The sequence below is a fragment of the Schistocerca gregaria genome, chromosome 9 (genome assembly GCF_023897955.1).
Source record: "Schistocerca gregaria isolate iqSchGreg1 chromosome 9, iqSchGreg1.2, whole genome shotgun sequence".
NCBI classification, from domain to species: Eukaryota; Metazoa; Arthropoda; class Insecta; order Orthoptera; family Acrididae; genus Schistocerca; species Schistocerca gregaria.
This window is the reverse complement of record NC_064928.1, coordinates 29,174,155-29,200,812: the sequence shown is the minus strand read 5'-3', so window position 1 is coordinate 29,200,812 and position 26,658 is coordinate 29,174,155. Positions and strand designations below refer to the sequence as shown.

The 26,658-nt window shown below is 42.3% G+C and overlaps 1 protein-coding gene across 1 annotated transcript in view; it reads left to right on the top strand.

Moving 5' to 3' along the window:
- LOC126292119 (cytochrome P450 4C1-like) overlaps nucleotides 1-26,658 on the top strand; it is a 201,510-nt gene that overhangs the window by 134,298 nt on the left and 40,554 nt on the right. Inside the window, exon 5 of the mRNA XM_049985946.1 lies at nucleotides 8,838-9,068. Coding sequence (XP_049841903.1) covers nucleotides 8,838-9,068 — 231 coding nt within the window. The remainder of the gene's footprint in view (nucleotides 1-8,837; nucleotides 9,069-26,658) is intronic.

Below are 26,658 nucleotides of genomic sequence, written 5' to 3'. Positions count from 1 at the left end.
GATGTAGGTGCATATCATGCAGTGAAAGGCGGCGCTTAGCTATGCTTATTTCTTAGTCGAAAGCAGCGAGGGAGATTTTCTAGCTGTAAGTGGGGGAAGGTGAGCCGTGCAAGCTCCTATCGATCTCGTTTCCGATAGGATTTGCAATCTTTGACCGTGAGCGACGTGGTAGAGCTAGAACGCATGCGCGGAGAAACTGTAGTGAGTGCGGTTCCGAACTGCCAGTGGGCTGTAGTGGTAGGACGGCCCGGCCAGAGAGCACGAAGTGCGGACACGGTGCGCTGGGGCCAGCTGCCGTGGACAGTTGGCCGCTCAGGACCGTAGCTCGAGGCACCTGCACAGCTACTGGGATGGACCGTGTGGCCCTGGTCGGTGGAGCACCTCTCTCTCGACGTCATGCACCTCCCTGTCGACTACCTGCATACAGGGTGTGAGAAAAATGTGTGGCACAAACTGCAGGACACATCGCTCGTACACAGGCAGAGAAATCATGTTATGTGAATACTGGTATGGAAACGCATTGTTTCCGTGTTACAATTCACTTTCTCCAGCTCATGGGAAACACGCAAGACCAGAACGTTGTAATCATGAGGAACTCATGCTCTTAGTGATGTCTCGTTTCGTCGTGCACCGCTAGTGTTTTGTTTTACATGTCCCTGTTGCCACGTGACGTTTTACGGGTAACATCAAGTGTTACAGCGATCAGTATGACCGTTGCAATCTCACAGGTTTCTATGTAGAGTTAAGCACAGACTTGATCATTCGATGGCAGTGTATGTAAATGCAGAGATGACAGATGCCTACCTGATGTACGGATTAGGTGGCAGCAGCGGCGCTCGCTCTCAACGTTTGTACCGTGAGAGATGTCCACGACGAAGGTACCCCATCATCAGAACGTTTGAACGCATTGATCGTCGTCTTAGGGAATACTGGGGCATTTAAATCTGACACTTGCCACCGGGGGAGTTCTAGAAGGACGAAAACACTGCAAATTCTTTGTGCGGTTGACGACGGCCATAGTGTCAGTACCAGGCATGTAGCTAGATCACTGAATGTTGTCTGGCGAGTGTTATACGACGACCAGCTATATCCATACTATTTACAATGTTTGCAGGCACTATCAGCAACTGATTTTCCTGCTTACGGTTTGTTCAATAAAGTGTCAAACCTAACTTTAGTTCAGCGGTGCTGTTCACAGATGAGGCGTCGTTTCATTGACATCAGATTGAAAATTTGAACAATCGGCATGTATGGGCAGACGTCAATCCTCGCGTAACTGTTGAGGTAGGCCATCATCAAAGATTTTCTGTCAATGTTTTGGCCGGCATTGTTGGTTACCGTTTGGTACGCTCTCGCTTTCTTTCACCGAGACTCGACGGGCAAATTTATCTTAATTTTCTAGAGAATACTCTACGTGATCTGTAAGCAGATGTGCCTTTAGCTGTGCGACAACACATGTACTTCATGCACGAAAGAGCACCTGCACATTTTATTGCTATTGTCTATACAACAGATTCGGCGACAGATGGGCAGCTAGAGGCGGACCACTCGCCTGGTCTCCACGCTCTCCGGACCTGAACCCATTGGATTTTTATTTATGGGGACATTTGGAAATAACATATCCGCCGTCCGCAAATAGGAAAATCTCAGAGTGTGAGTTATAGCGTTTTTATTTAAACTAAAGTATTTCTTCAAAATTTACAAAACAATATTCGTGAGGTAGGACTGATCCTCTGAGCCTATCAATAACTAAATCACAGATTCTTCAAAACATAAAGTGTCTGTAGTAACCATAGAATTTCACCAAACCAAGCCCCAGGCGTCTCGTGAAGAGCGGCGCAGAGCCCACGTTGCCGTCGCCTGAGTCCGAGGACGAGTAGAGGCCGTGCGAGGATGGCTCCGGTACGCTGGCGGCTGTGGGCGATGGCGCGGCGGTCACGATGGCACCAGTGGGGTCGCTCGGCGTCAACTGCATCTCTTGGTTTTTCTTTCTTTATTGTTATTTTAAAGCCTGTGCAACAGTCAGGCTGTCAGCAGCGTTCTATGCTGCTCTTCAGCCAAAGGATACACAGTGAGAAGAAACAGAAAGATTACACATAGGTTACAGAACGGTGGGCAAGAAAACAGTTGACACAGAAAGACAAACACGGAGCCGTTGACACTCGACGAGAATCCACACTTGAAAATGTTGACACGACGCACAAACACTGAAGACGGCGATGGCACAGTTGAACGATGGAGTGTGACGGGGTACAGTGAACACTAAACACGACGGCACACACGAGACACTGATGGCGATTGCATCTCTTGGCTCCTGCACCAGCCTAAATACTGCTTGGCGCATGGATATGGCTGGTTCTATTTGCAGTCGCGTGTCGAGCGGAAGGAAGGAGGTCCGCGGCTGTAGCGACCTCTTGCGGCGCCGTGGACGCCTCCTGGTGGTCTCTGGGAAGCGTCTGTGTTTCCGGGACAGCCGGCCAGGCTAACCCCTACTCTGTCCGGGGCCCGCTGTACCATTCTGCTTCGCGGGAAGCGAGAGTTGCAGGCGCTTAGTCTGGATACAGTAGGAAACTCTTGAGTATGGAACCCCAGCACAAGATGTCCACGTGCCCGTGTCGTGGAAGGCTGCAAAACCATGCACAGTACTGCAGGGATACATCAGCAATCCGAATTTCCCTATGGCGACGGGTTGATGCATGTATCAGTGCCCAATAAGGGTGCGTTGAACATATCTTGTGAGAAAGAGCTACAAGTGATGTTCTGGTTGGTTCTGTCCGTGAAGTTTCGCATGATTAATGAGTTGGAGAAAATGAGTTGCAACACGGAAACAAAGCCCATGTTCATATAACATAATTTCTTCCTCTTCGTGTGACGAATGTATCCTGCAATTTGTGCCATACGTTTTTTTACACCTTGTGTTTAAAGGCATCTGACGTACAATCTCTTGGGTTCAGACTGTTTTCCGATGATTTTGTACTGTACAGGAAACCACTGTCTTTTATGGAACTGTAGGAGGATAAATCTTAGTTAATGTGGATGAATAGGTAAAACAATCCAGTAGTCTTCCTATGCAGTTTTATTGTGCGTTGCTTGACAAGATCACATCTACTAAATGTGTGGGCATACCTTTACAAAGCAATATGATGTTCAAAGCTCTCGTAATGTCGGTTGTAGCGAAGGCGAATGGCAGGCTTTGGTTTATTGGCAGAGTTATGAGAAAACATATTTCATACATTAAAGAGACCGTGCAGAGAATACTTGTGCCACCCATTCTTGAGAACTGATCCATTCCTTGAGATAATCACGATATCAGACTTAGGGAACACATTGAAACAATTCAGAAGCGTGCTGTTGGATTTGTCACCAGCAGGTTCGACCAAAATGCTCAAGGAAGTGAAATGGGGATCCCTAGAGAGAAGACGACGTTCTTTTAACGAAAGACTGTTGAGAACGTTTTGAGAATCAGCACTTCCAACAGACTGAAGAGTGAGACTATGGCCACCGAGATATATCTCGCGCAAGTACCGAAGAAAAGGTGACGGCTCATACAGACGAATATCCGCTGTTTGCGGGTGGACCAGAAAAGGAAATTACTACCAGTGGTACGCTGTGCTGTAGCCCGTTTGTAGGCTCGTGGAGTGTAGAGATGTAGTTTGTAGGTCTACCAAAATTACTTTACATCCATTCCAGTTCAATCGATGGTGACTGTCAGTACCCATATGAATATATCCAGATGTATTCAATATGATGTCATGTTAGGGGAGGTAATATGTTTCCTTGTATGGTACTCAAAATGGACACTCGAGTCTGTTAACCATATTCTGGAACTACAGTTTTGTTGAAGACCACCACTTTCGTGTCTGATATCCACTGCCTTAGGTTCATGGTGATGAACAGTAGCTCATTATCTCAGTGTATCAGTTGCTTCCTCCACGGGTGTATTTAAACGGTCGTTCCGTCAAAATCGCTCCAGACAGATACGCTTAGTTGAGTAATAGTTGTATCTCATTCCACAGGTTGAACGCCAATGGTATGTTCGAACTATATCTATTCGCTCCGACTACACATTCTTTTACGATTTTACTGCGAGTTGTCTAGTTTTTCATCAGTTACGAACATTCTTCCTGGTACACACATACACTATATGATCAAAAGTATCCGGGCAACTGGCTGAAACAGACTTACAAATTCGTCGCGCCCTGCATCAGTAATGCTGGAGTTCAGTATGGTGTTGGCCAACTTCCATTCTAGTAGGCATACGTTCAATTAGGTGCTGGAATGGCAGAACTGAGGAGACGTATCGATGTCGGTCGGTGAGGCCTGGCTCGAAGTCGGCGTTGCGAAACACCTCAAAGGTGTTCTATACGATTCACGCCACGACCCTGTGCAGGACAGTCCATTACAGGGGTGTTATTGTCGTGTAACCACTCCACCAGAGGCCGCGGATTACGAAAAGGTGCTCGATAGTGTTGAAAGACGCAATCGCCATCCCCGAATTGCTCTTCAACAGTGGGAAGCAAGAAGCTGCTTAAAACATCAGTGGTCCCGGCGGAGGTTCGAGTCCTCCCTCGCGCATGGGTGTATGTGTTTGTCCTTCGGATAATTTAGATTAAGTAGTGTGTACGCTTAGGGACTGATGACCTTAGCAGTTAAGTCCCATAAGATTTCACACTCACTTGAACATTTTTGAAAACATCAGTGTAGGCCTGTGCTGTGATAGTCCGATGCAAAACAACAAGGCGTGCAAACCCCCTCCATCAAACACACGACCACACCGTAAGGCCACCGTCTCCGAATTTACTGTTGGCTCTACATAAGCTGACAGATGACGCTCCCCGGGCATTAGCCATACCCACACCCTGCCATCGGATCGCCACATTGTGCACCGTGATTCGTCACTCAACACAACGTCTTTGCACTACTTAGTCGTCCAATGTTTACGCTCCTTACACCAAGCGAGGCGTCGTTTGGCATTTAATGAAGTGATGTGTGGCTTATGAGCAGCCACCCGACCATGACAGCCAAGTTTTCTCACATTCCTCCTAACTGTCACAGTACCTGCAGTGGACCCTGATGCAGTTTGGAATTCCTGTGTGACGGCCTGGATATATGTCTGCCTATTACACATTACGACCCTCTTCAACTGTCGGCGGTCTCTGTCAGTCAACAGAAGAGGACGGCCTGTACGCTTTTGTGCTATACGTGTCCCTTCACGTTTCCATTTCACTATCACATCGGAAACAGTGGACCTAGAGACGTTTAGGGGTGTGGAAACGTCGCGTAGAGACGTATGACACAAGTGACACCAAATCATCTGACCACGTTCGAAGTCCGAGAGTTCCACGGAGCACCCCATTCTGCTCTCTCGCGAGATGTAATGACTACTGAGATTGACATCTCGTAAAATCGGGTGTAGTGCCGGTGGTCCACGTCTTCCCAACACGATATTTCGACGTCGTAACTCGGCGTCTTCATCACGTGTTCCCCGAGACTGGTTGGCGAGCTGACCTCGTCCCATATTTATGCCTGGGCGGTGTGTGGTGCTCCCCATGCCGTCCGCGCCCGCTGTGGCCATTTCTGTCGGTGGTATCAGTCTGTAGGCGCTTCCTATTCGGTCCGCGCCCGTTGCGGCTCTCTTCTCAGGTATCGGACGTCCCAAGGCGTTCCTTATTGGGTCTGCGCCCGATAGGCGCGATCCTAGCACTATCATGGCTCTGCTGAAGCTCCTTATGCTGTCCGCGACCGCGGCGAGTTTCTCTCGTGGCCGACCCATTGTCCTCGCCTTCTGAACCCGGTATGCGCCTGTGAGGTGCGCTTCCTGTGGCATCCGGCTGTTGTTGGAGCTGCATATTATGATGGCCGTCCTCCAAGGAGCTTGCAGCCGCCTGGTGTCGCGTTTGCCTTTCTGTTCCTTTACTTGTACTCTTGGACATCTGTAGTTCATTCCTGGAGGATGGAACTTCCTTCCGTTGATATCCTGCTTCTCGGTTGATCAAGTTCTCCGTCATCTTGATTTCAATCGATTCATTAATGACACTAGCCCAGAATCGGGGGGTCTGAGCCAGGATCCTAGTTTTGTCATACTCCATGGTGTGCTCAAGGTCAAGGCAATGTTCTGCTATTGCAGATTTAGTTACCTGTCGTAACCTGGTGTGTCTCTGGTGTTCTTTACATCTTATTTCAACTGTTCTTGTAGTTTGATCGATGTAAGCCATCCCGCATTCACATGGTATATGGTAGAAACCAGGTTTCCTTAACCCCAAATCATCCTTGACAGTTCCAAGGAGCGTCCTGATCTTGTTAGGTGGGCAGAACACACTCTTGATATTGTGTTTCTTCAGGATTCTGCTGATCCTGGCAGATATAGGCCCCACATATGGTAGAAAGGCTACTTTCCTGGTCTCTTCTTCCTGCTCCTCTTCTGTTGCCTCAGGTTGTCTGGTGGGACGGAGCGCTTTGCGGATGTCCCTGGTCTACAGTCTACAGTCTACAGTCAGTCGGCAAACAGTAGGTGTCTTTTCATTGGTCAAGTATTTAGACCACGTAAAACATGTCTGACATGCATGTTGCATGGCATTTGTTAACATACTACTACTCGTCTTACCGTTGTATTCAAATGGCTCTGAGCACTATGGGACTTAACATATGAGGTCATCAGTCCACTAGAACTTTGAACTACTTAAACCTAACTAACCTAAGGACATCACACACGTCCATGCCCGAGGCACGATTCGAACCTGCGACCGTAGCGGTCGCGCGGTTCCAGACTGAAGCCTCTACAACCGCTCGGCCACATCGGCCGCCACCGTTGTATTCCAATCCATTTTCGGTCATTGTATTGGGGGGGGGGGAGGGGGAGGGGGGTGCAGTTTGTTTTCCATCCAATGTAAATAAATAGTTAAATAGAGAAGAGCGCACACAAAAAAGCCACGAGTTTTCACTATAAAAAACTAAATTTACTGTTTTTGAAGACCTCATCAAGCATGCCTTGCTGTTACCGACACTACCTCCAGTGAAGCTGTTTTCTACATGTTCTCATATGAAAACTCTGTCCACCTAGCAAATGTTAGCCCATTAAGTCGCTCTGTTTCTTATAAAAAGCACAAAGCAACTACACCGATGATTATCGACCACTCCCGACTTCATACGCCCTGCAATTTTTAAACCACAGTTCTGCCTCATAAGGCTCACGACTTTCGTCCTGCCTTTGCGAGAGACTCACCTACTTTGTGAGCAACGAACAGTGCCCCACAAAATTATTTTAAGATGTCGGCCTGTTGATTAAGCAGCTTCCACAGCAGAGTAAACACTGATGAGCCAAAACATTGCGACCACTGCCCGCCGCAAGTTTAAATACCACCTGCTGACGCTGCGGGCACGTGATGCGGTAAGAAAGGCATGCAAGCGGGGCACACATCGACGGCGGATCACCCTAGCCAAGATATGGACTACAGATGAGGGAAATCCCTTGAGATAAGCGACGTTGATAAAGGGCATATTGTTATTACGGAGAGCCTGTAAACGAGTTTGTCGAAAACGGCGAGCTACAGTCGTGAGCACCTATCCAAAGAGGTTGATGGACAGTCAAACCACTACTAGGTGCCAAATGGTTCGACCTACACGACTCTGTACAGAAAGTGGGGTTCGGAGAACTGTCTGCTCTGTAAAGGGAGAAGTGTGGCAACTCTGCCGAAAGATCGCAATGCTGGTAGTTCGGAGCACACCGCTCATCGCACACTGTTGAACATGGAGCTCCGCCGCCCCCCCCCCCCCCCCTCCCCCCTATGCGACCACATGTTGACCCAACGACATCGTCAGTAACTTTTGCATTGGGCACGGGACCATCAGGATTCCACTGTCGATCAATGGAAGCGTGTCGGCGCTTCGGATGAATTACATTCTTGCTATCCTAGGTCTCCAAAAACGCCACCGCCGAGGTGAATGACGACTCGACACGTGCAGCGAGCGACGGACACTGGCTGGTGGGAGCAGTATTTTGCTACGGGAGATATTCTCCTGTTCTTGCATCCAACCTGTGGTAGTAATCGAAGATACGCTGACAGTTGCGAACCACATGCATCCCTTCATACTTGAAGTGTTCGACGAAGATGCTGTCCTCTTTCAGCAGTATAATTATTCATTTCTTTGAGCCGGAACCGTGCTACAGTGGTTTGAGGAGCATTACAATGAACTCGCACTGATGTCCCGCCGACCGAGGTCACCTGATGTAAATCCTATGGAACTCACCTGCATCACTATCGAGCGCCATCACTACTTATGCTACCAGCGGCCCGTTATTTTCGCGAGTTATATGATCTGTGCGCAGACATCTAATGTCACATACCTCCAAAAACGTACCAGCAAGTACTTGGATCCGTGATACGCAGAATCAGTGAAGTATTTCGTTCCAAAGGCGGAGAAACAAGCCAGTGAGCAGGTGGTCATAAAATTTTTGCGTCATCAGTATACGTACTTCATTTGCCTGTGTCCTGGTAACGCATATAGTACTTACTCAAAGGTGCTTCTTTCTGTCAGTCCCCTCCGAAGTTTATTTTCCAAAAGCGACATTAGCGTTTACAATAGCGACCACCACTAACAGGTAAGAGCAGCCAGGAACATAATAGTTTATACGTTTAATCAGTGTTTGAATTTTTGGCATGAATTAAATTTTGGACCTTACGTTGTTGACTTTACATAGGGAGTTTCACCAGTGTTAGTAATCTGATTCACGATTTGTGGGAGCTGATTTGATTAACAGAGACCAGTGTTGAGTCCCCCCTCCCCCTTCCCCGCCGAGTTGGAGACTAACAGTGACGAGTGCCACATGGTTTTTACAGAAGATGTTAGTGCGACCATGGATGCAGAACAAGTTCCTGCTGAAGCTAACCTCCAAAGGACGTGGCCTGTTCAAGTTCGTGAACATACTGGAGAACTGGGCCATGCAGTGCATCGCCATAAGGTCGGCAGCCACAGAGGACGGAGCCACCAAGACGCGACAGCGCCTGCTGGAAGCTCTGGTCAAGCCAGGTGGGCAGATGGTGATGCCACTCGACGAGGTTCAGGGCGAGGTGAGTCACAGGCAGAGACGTCATCTACCCTCCAGTTTCTTACTATTTTCTTGTTTCTGCTAATTCTCTACGACCTCGTCTCTTTCCACTTCATCCACATCTGTAGCCTCCTCCTCCTCCACCACCACTCATCCCTCTTCCTTCTCCTTCCATCTACCTGTTTTTCCCACTTCTTTCCTTCTGCTTCTTCAGCTACTCCTTCTACTATAGTTCCACCTACTTTTCCTCATATGCACTTCTCTACCTCCTCTCTCACTTTAACCTCACCACTGCATCATTTCCACTTTTCCTTCATTCTTGCTCCACCACTTCATCCAACTCTTCCTGCTTCTGGTCATCATTCACTACTTTATTCCCCATCACTTTATCCACAGCTTCTGAGCTCCTACTCCATTTCCATCCACTTTCCCTCATCCACATTACTCTTTCTCTTGCATCATATTATCCTACCCATATTTCCAGTACTCTTTCATTCTTCCTACACCACTTAATCCAACTTTTCCTGTTCATATTTCACTGTCTCATTCCCCTTCACTTCTTCATTTCCTACTTCTGCTCCACTTCCATCTCACTTTTCTCATCCTCACCTCTCTTCCTCCTCTCTCACTTGATGCTTATCCTTCTTCAAGCTCCACTCCTCTTTCATGCTTCCTTGAACAATTCATCCAAATCTTCCTTCAGCTGCTCACGTACCTCTACCTTATTCCCCTAAGCTTCTTCTCATATTGGTCATTCACTTTCTTTCACTTTTTCTTCTATCTTGTCTTCTTCTTTCAGTCCTTTGTTTCTTCTTCCTCCTCTTCTTTTCAATCTTTATTTTCAATCTTTGTTTTCAATATTTATTTTCAATCTTTATTTGCCTCTTTTTATATATTTTTCTTTCAGTCTGCTTTCACATAATATTTCCTTCTTTGTGTCTTCTTCCCATCCTTTTTTGCTTTACTTTCGTCCCCTAGCCACATTCTTCTTACCCTTCTCCTCCCTTTCTTCCCTCTGCCAGTTTTTTCCTCTGTCTACTACTCCTCCTCCTTACCTCCTCTCTCGTCATTATATTTCTGTGCTGTTTGTTACCCATTTCATTCTATTTTCTTCTCCCACTTCTTTTCTTGTCTTTTACTCATCTATTTCTTCTATTGTGATTATATACCATTTACACCTTTATGTCATCATCCACATCTCTATTTCCTCTCCCTGCATCTTTAGAATTCTCCTGGTTTTTCGTCTTATCTTTCATTCCCCCTCCTACCTCTATTCTCTTTGTTGGGCTACTCATTCTGTTCTTTGTTCTTTTCCTTCCTCCTCTTCGCCCTTATAGCTCTTCTACTTGCCATTCTTCTCCATTTTTCATAGACAAAAAATATGCTATTACAAACTAAATGGGGAGGTTGAAAAATTCTCAGCTTGACAGTGTATGACTGTCTGTTTTTAAAGTAAAAAAACACATTTATTTTTATGTTGATTACATAATTAGTTTACTCAGTAGATCTCATTAATAACGTGCAATTCATTGCAGTCTGTGAATAAAACCATCTGTTCACTTTCATCAATGTGAGAAACTTTCACTTTGATCTAGTAACAGAGAGTTTATTAATGAAACAGGATAAGAAGAAACAGCATAGAAACAGAAAGACTGTTTCTTTTGTCCAGATAGGTGTTTATTATAATTATTATCATTATCAGTAACTTGTTAGTGATCATAAAATGTTTATTCACTGGAAAGTAGCGGAAAAGATGAACTTCAAGTACTTGTTAGCTGTCGGTTCTTCTATTCAACCGAAAATATTACGTAGCATAGCTCACAAAACTTCACGTCTTTACAGTGCTCTACTTTTGCCCATTTTAACTACACTAACCCATTTCTGCCTAGCGTAACATACGCGTCATGTAACATTCTACCATTTTTTCTATTATTGGCGACGATTAATGCATCTGAAATGCTTGTTGTTGTACGTCTTTAAGGAAGCTCTATTGTTGATATTTAAGCGACCTTCTGCCAGTAGAAAGCAGGAAGAGGATAGTTTCTGGTTGTTCATTTACTGAAGACATTTTTTGAGTAAGATTATGTCTTGGAATAAGAAGTAAGTGCTATTTTCTGAAGCATTATACCACACAATTGTTAAAACTTTTGCTTAGTTATAATATTAAAGCGCTGAAATTTATGTTATAGGTTAACCACAAAATGCAGTTCATTATTACGGTTGCAAATTCAGTTTCTAATTTGTGTTGCACATATGTTACGCTAGGCAGAACAGTCAATATAATGTTTCCTTCTTTCTCAGAGGCCTGCTTGTGCATGAAATATAGTTATCCTTGAGGCTGAGGAAGAAGATGCATCGGATATATTTACAGAACCTCCTGAAGCTAATGTAGAGTCGGGTGAATATTCTGGTGAAGAAGATGAGGGTGGGAAGATAGATGATAATCGTGGACCAAGGAAACCTCATGCTGGAGCAGAAGCGGTATTGACCAACAAAAACAGGTTAGGTGGTAAAGCAGAGAATGTCGTTTCAGATGAAACAGGAAAGCTACAGATCTCAAACTGTAATATGAGATTGGAGAAGGGAGGATTTGCAAAGTGGTGACACAGTAAATGCAGAAACGTGTCTGCAATTCAACTCTTTTAGAATGATGAAATGATGAAAGTTCACAGTACTGAAACTAAAATCACGCTTTATTCAAGAACTGTCCAGATCGTAAAATAACACGTGAAGAGATAAAAGGTTTTTTAGGAATTCTAATTCTCTCGGACTATAATCCGCTACCTAGCAGAAGATGTTACTTGGATGCAGGGTTGGGCATGAGAAACGAAATGGGGCACAACATGGTGAGAGAAGACAGATTTGAAACAGTTACGAGGTCGGTTCACTCACGTGATAATACACAAATTAATGAAAACGATGAAATGTGGAAACTTCTTCCCTTTTTCTCTCTATTTTGAGCTTGTGGATTACGATGAGAGTATAATAAAGTACTTTGGTAAGCATGGATGCAAACAATTTCTGAAAGGTATTATTGTTGTTGTGGTTTTCAGTCCTGAGACTGGTTTGATGCAGCTCTCCATACTACTCTATCTTGTGCAAGCTTCTTCATCTACCAGTACCTACTGCAACCTACATCCTTCTGAATCTGCTTAGTGTATTCATCTCTTGGTCTCCCTCTACGATTTTTACCCTCCACGCTGCCCTCTAATACTAAACTGGTGATCCCTTGATATCTCAGAACATGTCCTACCAACCGATCCCTTCTTCTGGTCAAGCTGTGCCACAAACTTCTCTTCTGTCCAATCCTATTCAATATTTCCTCATTAGTTATGTGATCTACCCATCTAATCTTCAGCATTCTTCTGTAGCACCACATTTCGAAAGCTTCTATTCTCTTCTTGTCCAAACTATTTTTCGTCCATGTTTCACTTCCATACATGGCTACACTCCATACAAATACTTTCAGAAATGACTTCCTGACACTTAAATCGATACTAGATGATAACAAATTTCTCTTGTTCAGAAACGCTTTCCTTGGCATTGCCAGTCTACATTTTATATCCTCTCTACTTCGAGCATCATCAGTTAATTTGCTCCCCAAATAGCAAAACTCCTTTACTACTTTAAGTGTCTCATTTCCTAATCTAATTCCCTCAGCATCACCCGACTTTATTCGACTACATTCCATTATCCTCGTTTTGCTTTTGTTGAAGTTCATCTAATATCCTCCTTTCAAGACACTATCCATTCCGTTCAACTGCTCTTCCAAGTCCTTTGCTGTCTCTGACGTAATTACGATGTCATCGGCGATCCTCAACATTTTTATTTCTTCTCCATGGATTTTAATACTTACTCTGAATTTTTCTTTTGTTTCCTTCACTGCTTGCTCAATATACAGATTGAATAACTTGGGAACAATCTAGTTCGGAACAGCAGGCGAAGAGGAAGTGCGGAAGTTAAATAGCATAATTGTTCAGGTTCAGCATATGACAGGTTCCACGAAGGACAGCCTGGAGTGGCATTAAGCATTGCTATCGAACATAGAACAAGGGATGTTGAATAACACGAGAATAGTAGAGGAATCAGCAGCAGAGCTAACCTGGTGTGCTAGCGAAACCAGGGAGGTACCGTATAGCGATTTGGAAAAAAATATAGAAGCAACTGAGTGTGTTGGGCAACAAATTGAATATAGTGACGTTGTTGCGTGGGCTAGCGGAGCAACGTGTAGATCTAGTAATGAAGTGGCGATACTGCAAGAGGCAATGTTTCATGCAGTGGATGGACAGCTTAGTCCTATATTGGTTACACAGAGGGAATTCACGATGGGACTGCGGTGGGCAGAAAGGCAGTTTCCTGTAGAGAATCAGCAAGTAGCCAAAGTGTCACAGGAGACTCTGCCACTGCCTTTCCTCATGGCTAGGGTGTATGTGGAAACAGGTGGAGTGAAGGAGCACGTAGCGACCCGAGTACCTGTTGCAGGAGAAACTCTGAGTTTCACTGCTACAGCATTCACTTGTATCCAATGAGATGGGAAATATTCAGGAAGTGGGTGGAGGTAAGAACACATTGCTAGTCTTAAATGACAGGCAGCCTCACGTGGCAATGTCACGAGTAGAGTTGGAAAGTGGCAACAAGGAAAAGTTATCATCTGTCCGGGTGGTCAGATATGGACTTGCATTTAACTGGCTCAACATTTATGACACTGTTGCAGAATACGTTGTATTGGCCAGAAGGATCTCTGAGGCTTTTACTGTTCAAAATGTAACGTATTTAAATTACTCACTCAATCGAGAGCTTTTGGAGTCCTACAGATTAACAAAGCCTCAGTAACGGAGAATTTCGGTGGAACAAACGTGGAAGTATGTATACCGTTTCCTGAAAGAAGAAGAGCGCAAAGTATTAGTCGTGAACATATCGGCCACCAGTTGTGACTTCTTTCTAGCAGGCTTTTGCGTACTGTGTTTCTAGGTAAGACACCAGAGGGTATAGGCTGTAGACATCCTAAGACAACAGTTACCTGTAGAATGGTTGATCGGAGTAGTAAGTAGTTTTAAGGTCTTAATTAGTATATAAGGATATGATAAGGTTATAACACTAGTATGGCGATGTACGTGCTGTTCTGTCACCTTCTAAAGGCCGCTTACAACACACCCGGTTTGTACTCTTGCAATTACGTTTAGAATTTCAGATGTTATTCTAGTTTTGGTAACTGAAGCACTTAAACACAACTACCTCCTTCACAACCGCTAGTGACCTCAGATGCCGTGTAATGGATAAGGCTCGGTCAAATATGAAATTATTGTGTAGTCTTGGTTGCATCTTTTCTATTCCGTCAAACTACCTGTTGCGAGTGATAATAATGCTGAAAAACATTGTCGCCAGCCAAAATGACATATCGATTGACGTTATTCAACAAATTCACCAAATTTGGTATTCACTGTATTTTTGTACTTATTAAAACTGTTTCTGTTTTAATACTTTCTATCACTAAAGGAACAGGGTAATGCACGTTGATAGCAGAATAATGACTGCTTTCAGAAGAGGTCGCACGCACACACTTAGAAAGTTTTGGTCCATGAAAACAACGCCGGAACGACAATAATATCTACTTACGCTTCTGAAGGTGAGATCAGAAACACTGCCTCTGAAAACATGTATTATACACAAGCAATATTTTACGATACTTTTGTAAGTATCGAAATGATTGCGAAAGGTGTTATACTTGGTTTTACTGAGTTTTATTGAAATAATTACTTTACGGTAATTTCTTGGACAGACGGTCCCTATAACAAAGTTCACACACTAAGTAGAACTTTTATTTACTTTACGTACTTTCAATTCAATCTACAATTCTCCACATTTACTTTAGTTGCTGCAGTTGAGTGATAATTTAAATTTAGTTTGAAAGAAAGCACTCACACCAATGGATTCTCGGTTTCTTGCTCTAGAGTATAGGAAAGGATCCCTACCTGGAACACTTTAGGTTAAGTGAGTCGTTTTGCATTAAAAATATAAATTGATTATTGAATAAAACACAGAAAAACTTGTCTACACAGCTCGTGTACGGAACTACGGACGGTTAAGTTCAGTGTTGTCGTCGTGAGCACAGCTGATGGAGATTTAGGTGTTTTGAAGGCGCGTACCGTTTTGCAGCGACTCAGATCATTACTTGTCTTCGTGGCTTTCCTGAGGATTCGTGTCGATCTAAGTAATGGATACCTTAGACCTTTCCCATCCAGGAACCAACACTCGTTGCGGACGTAATTTTATATCTCCCCTAAAGCGTTTCAAACATGTACCTTAGCACTTCCCGTTCACTCGCTCCTATTAAGCAGTCAAACTTTGCCTTTGTTTAAACAATACTGCGGAGTGCAACGCGCCATCAGCTTTCGTCTCCTGCCTCAACAGTGTCTCGCGCCTGTCTCACTTCTCAGTAACGTTGAGAATGGTGTAGCTCTTCAATCTGTACTTCGTATTAATATTGTCAGCTTTGCAAGTCAAAGGATGTGTTGCCTTAGCGGTACCTCTAAAAATTTTTCAAAGGATGGTGATCTGGAGTGACGGCACCCAGCTACTCAAGACATTTGCTGCGAAAATCGAAATTCAATATTGGACATAGCTTTGCTGCACAGAATCCGGTGCTCTGTGAACGATACGATCAGTGGCTTCCACTGCATTGCGAATTTACACATATAATAAAATTGTAACATGAACATGTCTGTACGTACGACATATTTAAGAAAACTGAATGTGAGGATGTTTTTTATTACAGCTATCGAAGCGAAAAAAATTATTTTTAGTATTTTCGTGTACGCGTACCACGCACCAGGCTCCACGCAAAAATTAATGCACGGAATTGGATGCTATTGTCAGTTGTATTTTTGCATGTCTGCCTTAAAACGTGATACAGCTTGCCCTTGACACGCCGGGTAGAATCAAAGTTATGGCAGTTTTGCCATAAAAGCACGTGCCCTCACGCGCCACAGGAGACGTTCGCCTGCTGCAGACAATCAAATGTGCCGGCAGCACGGCGAAGCTTTGGGACGAAGTCACGCAGCATGAAAATGTACAAAGCAAAGATGTCTCTGGCACCAGTTACAGATTAATAAAGCACGTGAACATTCTCAAAACTGTATTTCGCGGGAAATGGCGACAGAAAAAAACGTGTACAAGAGAGCGGTTATGTGCGCATGCCATCGGCTTTTCTTAATGTCCGTTCAACAAAACTACGCACACAACTGTGGCCATTTAGTAAATTTTGAGCACATAGTCTTTATCAATGTGTTGTTTTCAATCATTCTAAATTCTCCGATAACAGAAACAAGTCCGGGCTTATCTCAGACACTCCCTCCCCGCAATGGACAGCCTTGTATGCGGTCAATGAGAAGACCAATCTGGAGACAGCCAGACTTGTCACAACTCTGAACCAGTATGCATTCTTCCTCTACCTGGTTTTATCGTCGTTCTTCATTCATTGAGAAGATTTTGTGATCTGAAAACTATTACGGTATGAGAACTAATCTACTGCAGTGGCGTAGTGTGGTTGTAAAGGTTGGGGAGACTATAGTTATTATAGGGAGACAAAATAGTACAATAAACTATAATTTAAACAAATGAAACAAAATGCATCAAATAAAACAACAACAGCTACTACTACTACTACTACTACTACTACTACTACCATTACCACTACCACCGCCACTAATAATAACAATAATAATAACTAACTTGTTCAAGAAGCGATGACAAATTTGTAGAACTCCAGCAGCAAGAAAAGAAGCACTTATATTTTCTTATACACAAGTGCAATGCCCTGATCTTTTCTTCCCACGAATAAGTCTATAGCTTGGTCTACAAAGTTCTGATCACTGGATAAATCTCCAAGTAGTGTCTTTTCTGTTGCCAACGTGCTCAAACAAGACAGCCGGATGTTGGACATTGAATTCCTTAAATAATTCTTCACTCGTTTAAGAGTACTCATGCTTCGTTCACTGTTTGCTGTAGTTGCGGGTAGAGTCAAAACCAAACGCAGGAAGGAACTTCGTTGTTTCTTCATAAACGGAGTCTAAATCATTGTTGACAATGTACTTTAAGAGGATTCTTGAAGATAAGAGTTTTTTCTCATCAGCGTTTATGTTACACAGTTCATTTTCAAGTTGTTCTTGTTTGAAAAAAGGGTACTGTTCTAATAATTGAAGTAGTTTCAACTTTGGGAATTATTTTTGATAGTTCGGGAAATACTTTTCGTTCAAAGGTTCAACAAACTGAATTTGGGAGAAGTCTTGAAACCTTCTTTCCATCTGAACAATTTACAAATCCAGTATCTCGTAAGTTAATGCCCTGAGAGATGTCTTTCGACTGTCACAGAATGATAAGTTGTCATTCAAACACAAGCTGTATTTAATGCATTAATAAACGAATGTTTCCGTTCTTAAGTGTTGTAAGTTTCTCAAAACCTTTCTTATTTTGTTTTGGCAAGCAACTATACTGGCAGATTTTGACCGAAGATCATTAAAGAGATGATCAACATAAACAAAGCACCCTCGATAGAAGCAAAGCAAGTAGCCAAACGTAGGATCATCCGTCTGTCGTTTCATTCCCACAGTACAGCTCAAAGATTCTGGGTCCCACTGAGAGTCTGTATCATCAAATATATAATTAAAAACACTATATAGCCCTGAGAAATTGCTAGATGTTTTTGAAACTGCCCTGGAAAGAAAGTTCCAGCTAGTGTTGCTTGCATGTGGCAGTTTACATCCTTTCACAGTCAGCAATACACTTCGTTTTGATGATTTGCGAAAAAACGAATGGAATGCAGTAAGAACACTTACTAACGTGTACTTGTCGTATGGTTTTGGAGGCATGTAACAGTACCAAATTCAGTTGATGTGCGTAAACAGCGCATAGGGACAGAACTGCTTCACCAACAGTCCTCTTTCTCTGATCGCCATTACTGAAGCGCCTTCATATGTTTGACTAACCACTTTTCCTTCCACTTTCCATTCTTCCACTACTGCATGAATAATGTTTGACAAACCTTCAGCAGTTTTATCTCCAGAAATATGGTAAAATCCAACGAATCTTTCCTCAATTTTGTCTGCAATACAGTACCTAAATATTATACTCATTTGACTCTTGCATGACACGTCTAATGTTTCATCAGCCTGAATCGAAATGAAATTGCAGTTCTGAGTTTTAGATTTTATTTTCTCATTAACTGCCAGAGTTATCATTTCTGTTACATCATTTTGTATATCTGGAGAAGTTCCTTTAAAGGTTGAAGATGACGACAGATGGTCTCGGAGTAACTGCTCTCCTTGAGCTAGTAAATCCAACAATTCCAGGTAGTTACCTTTGTTGCTGGAGGATTCGTCTACTCGATGGCCGCGAAAGGCTAGTACTTGTCGCGTGAATAAGACGATCCAATACTCTCCTGTTGGATGCAACTTGTTCGTTGTATTTTATTGCAGGTCAGACGAGCGGTTTCAGAATGGGCGTGCTGAATTCAGATTTGCCCAATAACTGAAATGATTCTTTGTTCTGCAGGTGACGTTTTGATGTCTAATGCTTTTGTTCTTTCCTGTCAAAGTCCTTTATTTTACAAATGCCCTCATTGGACCACTCCTTTTCACCATCAAACAGAAGACATATATAACAATATAATCTGTTATTAAGTGCATTCGCAGTCAACGTAACATACTTTTCGTACCAGACTGTCTGAAAGTGCGTTTTTGTTTGGCTTCACTTTTTTTTTAATAATAATTCTAAAAGGCGTTCTCTTGCTGGCTCACTCATGGTGGCGACGTTCACTTCCGTGTTAAAAGCCAGCATAGAAGCGGCAGAGACTAGTCTAGATACCTGCTGGCAAGTGCAGCGCACCGGCCTTCGTGGAAGAGGGGAAGTGGAGGGGAGCCGAGAACGCTGAGGCGCACACAGCCAGGTAAGGGAAGAGAGGCAGAGACTCAGAGCAGTCGAGTCTCAAGCAGGCAGACACACCAACACTCAGGGTGCGGCGGCGCGGGCTACAAAGCTGGTGTCTTCGCACATTTAGTGCTCTCAGTAGAAAGCTGCTTATATTTTTGGTATGAATTACTATTGCATCTTTTTTAAGCATGAATACAGGGGAGACTAAGTCTCAAAGTCTCCCCTCACGCTACGCCACTGATCTACTGTACTGTACTGTAGCAGAACACGTCTTGTCGGGACATCCGTCAATATTCCTTGTCTACAAAATGACCTGTCTGCTAAAATATGATGCTCATCTCGTGCCCCTAGCATGAACATGACTTCTTTCAATAGTGGAAACAGAGGCGACAGCAAGTGTGTCGATCTGCAGACACCGCTGCCACGTTGTGTAGCTGTATGCAGTATTACTGGCGCACAGAATACACGAGTGTGTCGTCTTTCGTCCCGTTTTGATAGGAAGACGACCATACGTCATGTCTAAAATGAAAATACTCTTACACATATTCTTTTTGTCGAAAACTCTCATACGCATAGTAGCTACGGTGTCGTTGAAAAATTCTTCACACACGGTAAACATCCCTTAACTCGCCAGGTGACTTTTCTGTAACGTATACCACGAGGTGGGGTCTCTGCGGCCCCTATGTTTAAAACGAGATTTAAGGCAAAAATCATTTGAAATTTTTAATTTATGCTGTATAACATTTATTTTTACACTTATTTAACTGTTGCTTAAATGCTTATAGTTTATTTTATTGCTCTAAACAAAGCCTGCAGCATTTTACTATTTATCACACATAGGCACCTAATTTTATGTGGTTCTTTTAAGTAGTAGAAATAAATAGACTGTTAGAGTACCGAATTTCACATTCTGAAAAAATTATTGTCTCTGTAGCAAATAAATTTCCAAATAAAACTAAATTCCAGGGTTTAAATTTGCGCATAAAAATTTCACCCGATAGGTACAAAAAGAAAATCTGTCAAAATGACATTCATTGCTGGGAACTACATTTTTATCACCACTCAGATCACATACGATTTTAATAGACGCTTTAACTAATTCATAGAAGAAATAGACAGATCCACATCACAACTTCCCTGAATTTCTTCCTCTGAATAATACTCTCGTTTAATAGCAGAACTGTGATCACTGACTAATGTAAAATCGTCGTCTTTTTCCTTTATTTCTCGATCTATATCCATAGACCGATTAATAATTTCATCAAACTCGGGAAAGTTACAACTGATACATTCGTGCCAACACGTTTTGAGCTGTACGGCACCGTACTGAAGAAAACAGGTACGTAGTTCACGAGCTCGGTCTAGGTGGCTCCAACACCAATCAGTAACACGTGTCAACAATAAACACAGAAGGCGATAACGCAACCGACAACAAAACGTCGTAGGCTTGGTAATTTAAGGAGAGTAGGGGGAGTATAGAAGCATTCCACCACAACTGGCGTTGGAGAGCGAGTTGGAAAATTTTCGCGCGGTCTGAGAGACCACACCTCGTCAATTACGAGATATGAATGTTTCAGAACTATACCAAGGTGTTTTATAGTAGTTAAGATGGGTTGTATTTCGCACCACAATAAGAACTCTTATCGAATACATACACCCAGGTAACGGAGTATTTTTAAAAATTGTGCCCACTTGTATTGTGGCTGTAACGTCCCATTGCTCAATATGTTAACGTCGCGTACCGTCACCTTATTGTAGCATACGATATTAAATTTATGTAGATTGATTATGTTGACCTTTGAAAACATTTGAACACGCGTACATCGCTTTCTACCCTATTTACTGTTAATTTGCAGATCGGTTTTCTTACAATAATTAAAAAACCTTGTTAACGGCCCTGAAAGATTCTCTTCTTTTCAGTCTTCCAGAAAGTGACAGACTTTTTCTTATACTCCTTCGCTATCATCTCGAGCTATTACTGATGATATAAAATCTTCAGAACACTCTTCATTGTCACTTACTTCCTCATTTTAGCGTCCATTGTTGTTACCACCATTGGAGGGTGTAAAGATTTAAACATTCATGGTGGTGTCTGATTGTACTATATCGTGTCTCCCAACCACTTTCGCGCAACGACGCTCTGAGCGTGTTTTTTAGGGAACTAGTTTGAACCTGGGACCTGTTGCTGGTAAGGAGACGCCAGACCACACATGACATGTAGAATTCAGAAGAGTTCAGTGAGACTAGCGATGACATAACCAAATACTAAATGATCTCAGCGTCAGCTCCCTGCACTCCCTGTAAAAGAATCTTAATTCTAACTAAATATAGTGGAAAGGGTTCAAGGCTTTCCTATTTTTAGTTAGCTGGTAAAATAACGTCGAAAAAGCAGTTAAGTTTACCATTGGAAATTTATTCTAATCACAAAACATCGTTTATAAATTGCACTATTGATAAAAGGAAATGTTTTAATACAGGATGGTAAAAACCAACAGCGTTCAACAAAAAATGTGAACGAATATTCCCTAAATGGGTTTCCAAGTTCTACAATCGATCGAAGGATGACCTATGCCATATCACATCTATAATCTAGGTTTAATTTAAGTTTCACAAAAGAGAAAACTATCAAAATGGTCTACAGTGACCCTCAATTATCTTTAATAACTTATCTAACTTGTCGTAAATTCCAGTGGCTGATGTGGCTTCTCAATAACTATATAAAAGAAAAATCATCGCGTTTCAGATCTGTTCTTCAAGTGGCAAATGTGAACACCATGAGTTTTAATTAACGATCACCATTAGTTTTACGGAAAAAAGGGGTGTAACAGATGAGACTTCTGCAGTTCTGAGTGAAGCCTTATGCGCTCAAAGATGCGGCATCGCGTGCGTTCATTACCTTGTCGGTGTCTAAGCAGCGTCAGGGCGGCAGCGGCCGGCGCAGCAGCCATCCAGCCCGCCGTCTCGGAACTAACTCTTTTCTTCTCCTTACTACAATTTACCGAAGTTAGTTTAAAAAACTATCTGGCTATGTTTTCATCTGACCAATCAGGGTCTCAATGTTAACCTTAAGCTCCGCCTACAAAAATTCTGTCTATCCAATGAGAAACGTTATACTTTTCGTGGTGGGGCAATGTTTTTAAAGTTTGCAACGTAACAGAGACGCTAAAAAGTCTCACGCTAAAACCTGCAGCTAGTGTGGTCCTTTTAGCGTTATCGTGAGATCTATACTGTTCTTCTGGAGGGCTCTATCTTTTAACATGGGCTGGGGAGTGATCCTAATGTAACAGACACGCGAAAAAGTCTCACGCTAAAACTTGCGGGTGATAGTGGCCCTTTTTGTGTTATCGTAAGATCTATACTGCTTTTCTGGAGGGCTCTAGCTTTTAACATGGGCTGGGGGTTGTCCTTGACATACCTGAGACGCGAAAAAGCCTCACGCTAAAACGTGCGGGTTGTATAGTTGTACAGGTAGGCTCGCGGCGTGGGTGCCCAGCCCCTCTCTTTTCTAGCTTAACACGGTTCTGCTCTCGGCTTCTGTCCTCGTTTCTCCCCTCGGAACTGCGTCTGCCTCACGGTGGGAAGGTACGACATGCATTTAGGCATTCTTGTGTTAGTCTGTGGTATTCCATTTGCTCACTCGTTACTCGTATTACTTTGGTTAATTTAATGTCACGATTTATTCGGAGCTATGTGACATACTACTAGATTTGCTTATCATGTCAGGGTTTTCATGTAAGGTGTTGGATTTGCCTGACACCTTACATATCACAACCCTTCGAACTTAATTTCTGCACTGAATTTAGGCAATGATTGAATCGTTGTCTAAGTCAGTCAAAAATTTTCTAATTTATCTAAATTTCGTTGCACACTGTTCAGCCACATTATTCTGTTCTATGCTAGTTTGTATTACTAATTTATATTTTTATATTCTTCCACATTATAATTAAAAATGACATCAAAAGAATATTTTTTGTCTATTATTAATTTCCAATTATTTTCCTTCTTTATTTAAGTGTTAAGTTTGTTTTTTAAGAAGTTTGTTTTCGAAAGTGAGGAGTCTTTTACATCGATTTTCTTAGAAATATTTTTTTTATAAATGTAGTAATTGAGTAAAATCTATTCCTAGCACATTTTCTAAATATCATGTGCAAGTAAAAGTGTTTTTGTTTCTAGACACTCATTTCAACATTGTTACACTAACAAGTAAGAATTATTTCCAAGAATTGCTTTGACAAACAAATATACATACACAAGTATTGAGATATTATCCTACTAAATGTTACAAATGTTAAAAAAAAATTGCTTTGGCAAAGAAGTATACATACACACGTATTGAGGTATTATCCTAATAAATGGTACAAATGTTAAAGAAAGGGAAAACAACCAACAAGATAATTTTTTATTCTTTGTTTTTATAAGGAGAAACTAAGTAAAATATAGTTATTCCTTCATTTTTATGAGGAGAAAATAAGTGACATATTGTTTCTTTATACACTGTCCATTTCAGAACTAATGACTTATTTTTATCGATAGTCCATTTTTTATTTAAGTCCATAGTCAATGACTGTTATTTTGTAGTTTATTAGCTGTCTGGTGTGCTTAACGTATTTAGTTTTTCACACGTTTCTTTTGCACAATTCCTACATCATATAATTTGATTTCACACGTTCACACAATCCTATGAATGTTCAAGCATGAGGTTGGCGAATGTTTTTGCACGAAGGTGATGGACTTGAGCGGGATGGATCTGGGCAAGTATTTGATGTACAGCTTCGTTCGTCGTTCCTTGTTGGCTTTGCAAGTGTGTGTTGCTGTTGTGGAGGTCCCATAATGGAATGGAGCTGTGAGTGCAGAATCTCGTGGTTTACTGGCTTTGTATGCGTGAAAGTCATCGTTATGTGTCGCTGAATGCGGTCGTTTTTCGTTGTAATACTTCGCAAACGACTAGTTTACAATAGGATAGGGATTTGGGAGGGTATGTCGTCTATTCACCCATCTTCTTTCTTGGTCTCAATCTTGCGAATCTTCTACTTCTGTTCTTCCTGCTTTTTCTCTGCTTCTTACTTGCTTCTTGGTTCTTCTCTGGGCAGGATAGGGAAATATTTATTGATAACTAGTCGCTTTGAAGCTCTCCTCCTAGTAACAGTTTCATAAATTGTTTAGGTGTGTCATTTTTACTTTATGGAAGTTTTCTCCAGTTTCGTGCATCAGCGTGCTGTTTAATAGCAGTAGTGTGACTTTTACGTTTTTTTTTTTTTTTTTTTTTTTTTTTTTTTTTTTTTTTTTTTTTTTTTTTGTCAGCGGTTGCTTGCCCAAGCGGTCTTCTCGTCCGGCCGCTTTTTTTGCTCGCTCCGCTGAGTCGGGGGCGCCCTGGGGTTTACGAGCGGTGAAAATCCGGTGTCCTGGCGTCCCGTGGCGCCTCTGCAGGGCTGTCACTGTGCGGCTCCCTGTTCCATCCCAGCAAGGTTCTACCTAGCGGGCAACTTTATTGCCCACTTCCGCTACAAGGACATTTTGTTAGTTCGGTGTCCTTTTCCTTCTCTCGACGCTCCTACTATGTAGGAATCGTGTCTTGCTAATTACGTCCTTGTCTTTCTTGATACATCTCGCGTTGCAACTTGTGGGTCGTTGCATCTCTTCCTTGCTGGAGTTTTTACAATGGTTCTTACAAAAAGTTTTACTTATAATCATCTAACATATATCTACTATCTACTTGTTTTGCGCCTACTTAAAAAGCTTTCCAAATTTCGGCACCCTTTCCATGTTACAATTCTAAGATATTTGGAGTCTTAACGTCTACTCAAGAATCCTCAAATTCGTTTTCTATTTTTGTGTAGTGTCGTGGTGTATGGCATTTTAGTATTTCATGCTGTTAGACTATCTACGCTTTATCCCTTCACCTTAATCTATGGTACTATTGGTGTTATTATTGAAACTACTTTCTTTTTCCCAACTTCCTCTCTCTTCATTCTTCTTTCTCCTGACGATCTTATCTGCAACATAATCTTGAAATATTGTGCTGATTATTTACCAGTAATAAAAGTAATCTTCAAACTTGTACTGAAAGTGTTTAATACTGCCAGTCTTAGGTAAAAATACCTCTGCTTTATCTCGTAAAATACCCTCTAATTCTCTTTTACTGTGTTCCGAAGTACCTCCAACTTCTTGTAATTTTTCGTCGATTTCTTTATGGACTTCTAACATGAGTTGAGGCTATTCCCCCTGTTGTGCATACCATTCTAATTCTTCATACTCTTTATCTCGCATCATTCTTAATTGTTTGTTTATTACTGGTATTTCTTCTAATTTTAGCTTTTGCTCAAAGAGAAGTGTGACACTCCCGAATGTTACGCTACCTTTCCCCATATCTATTATCGCTCGTCTCTCATTTAAAAAATCTGCACCTATAATCAAATCTACAGTTAGTTTAGGTATAATCACGAAGTTGGCTTCGATCTTTTGACCTTGGCACGAAAGAGTTAACCTTGTTTGTCTCGTAACTTCCACAGCATTGTTTCTAATAGGACCTCTTACTTTAATCTTACGTGTTTTCAGAACTGGTAATTCCTCATTGGCATTACACTGCATGAATAAATTTTCTGAGATCGCAGTCAGTTCACTTCCGCTATCAATTACAATATTGACTGGGATATTCTTTACCATGGCCTTCACAATTGGTTGAATTTGAAAGGGTTGGTTCTGTTCTTCTTCTTCTTGCATCAACGAATCCTCCACTGAATCATACATGAGTCTTTTTGTGAATTTCCCTTGTGAATTCGAACTTTCTGTAGGATAAGCTTCGACTGCTACTTCTCTCTCTTTTATTTCCTCTTCTCTATTTCTTCCTTCATTTACGCTTTCTTCAACATCCTCTACTTTTTCCTCACCCTAGTCTATCTTCTCCTTCTTCGTCGCTCCTTCCACATGATCGCATCTAAATGCACTAATTATCGCTTCATAACTTCCTTCATTATACACGATGGGTTGTGTGCCCACTTGTAACTTATTTTCAACTTCTGTCGACTGCGCATTATCCTCATTGAATTCTCTTTCCCTGGTTTCCATCTCAAATAGCTCTGCAATACTCATTACTTCATCCTTTCTTCCTACATTCGTTGTGCATGCCTCTGGTAATTCATCTTCCTCGTCAGTATTCTCGCAATTAATTTCGTCCCAACACGATATTCTTATTTTCTTGTCTTCGTTTTCATCTGGTCCCTGCGGATTTGTTCCTTCCTTCTTCTCTTCTCGTGATAAGATTTTTACTTCTCTGTTCAAGGTGCTGCAATTGTCCTGGGTCGGTGCGTCATTCTCTTTGGCATGGGCGCCTAGCTGTCAACTCGAACGTTTATCGGGTTTTCGTGGTCTTACCTCAACCTCTTCAATCTGTATTCGCTTTCCTTGTTCAGCTTGTTGATAGTGGTTTCTTTGTTGATAATTTGTCGGTCTATTGATTCCCCAGTACCCGTTCCGGTTGTCGTTATTCCCTCTGTAATAGTTGTTGCCGTTCCTGGGTGAATTATAGTTATTGCCATATTCTCTTCTAAATCCATAACCGGTTCTTTGCTGAAATCTATTCTGGTTTCTTGGTGCAAAGTTATCACATGGTTCGTAATTGTTTCTTCGTACTGTGTCTTGTGGATTCCACTGCTTTTTGCTTTCGTTTTCACGTGCGCTTCGTCTTT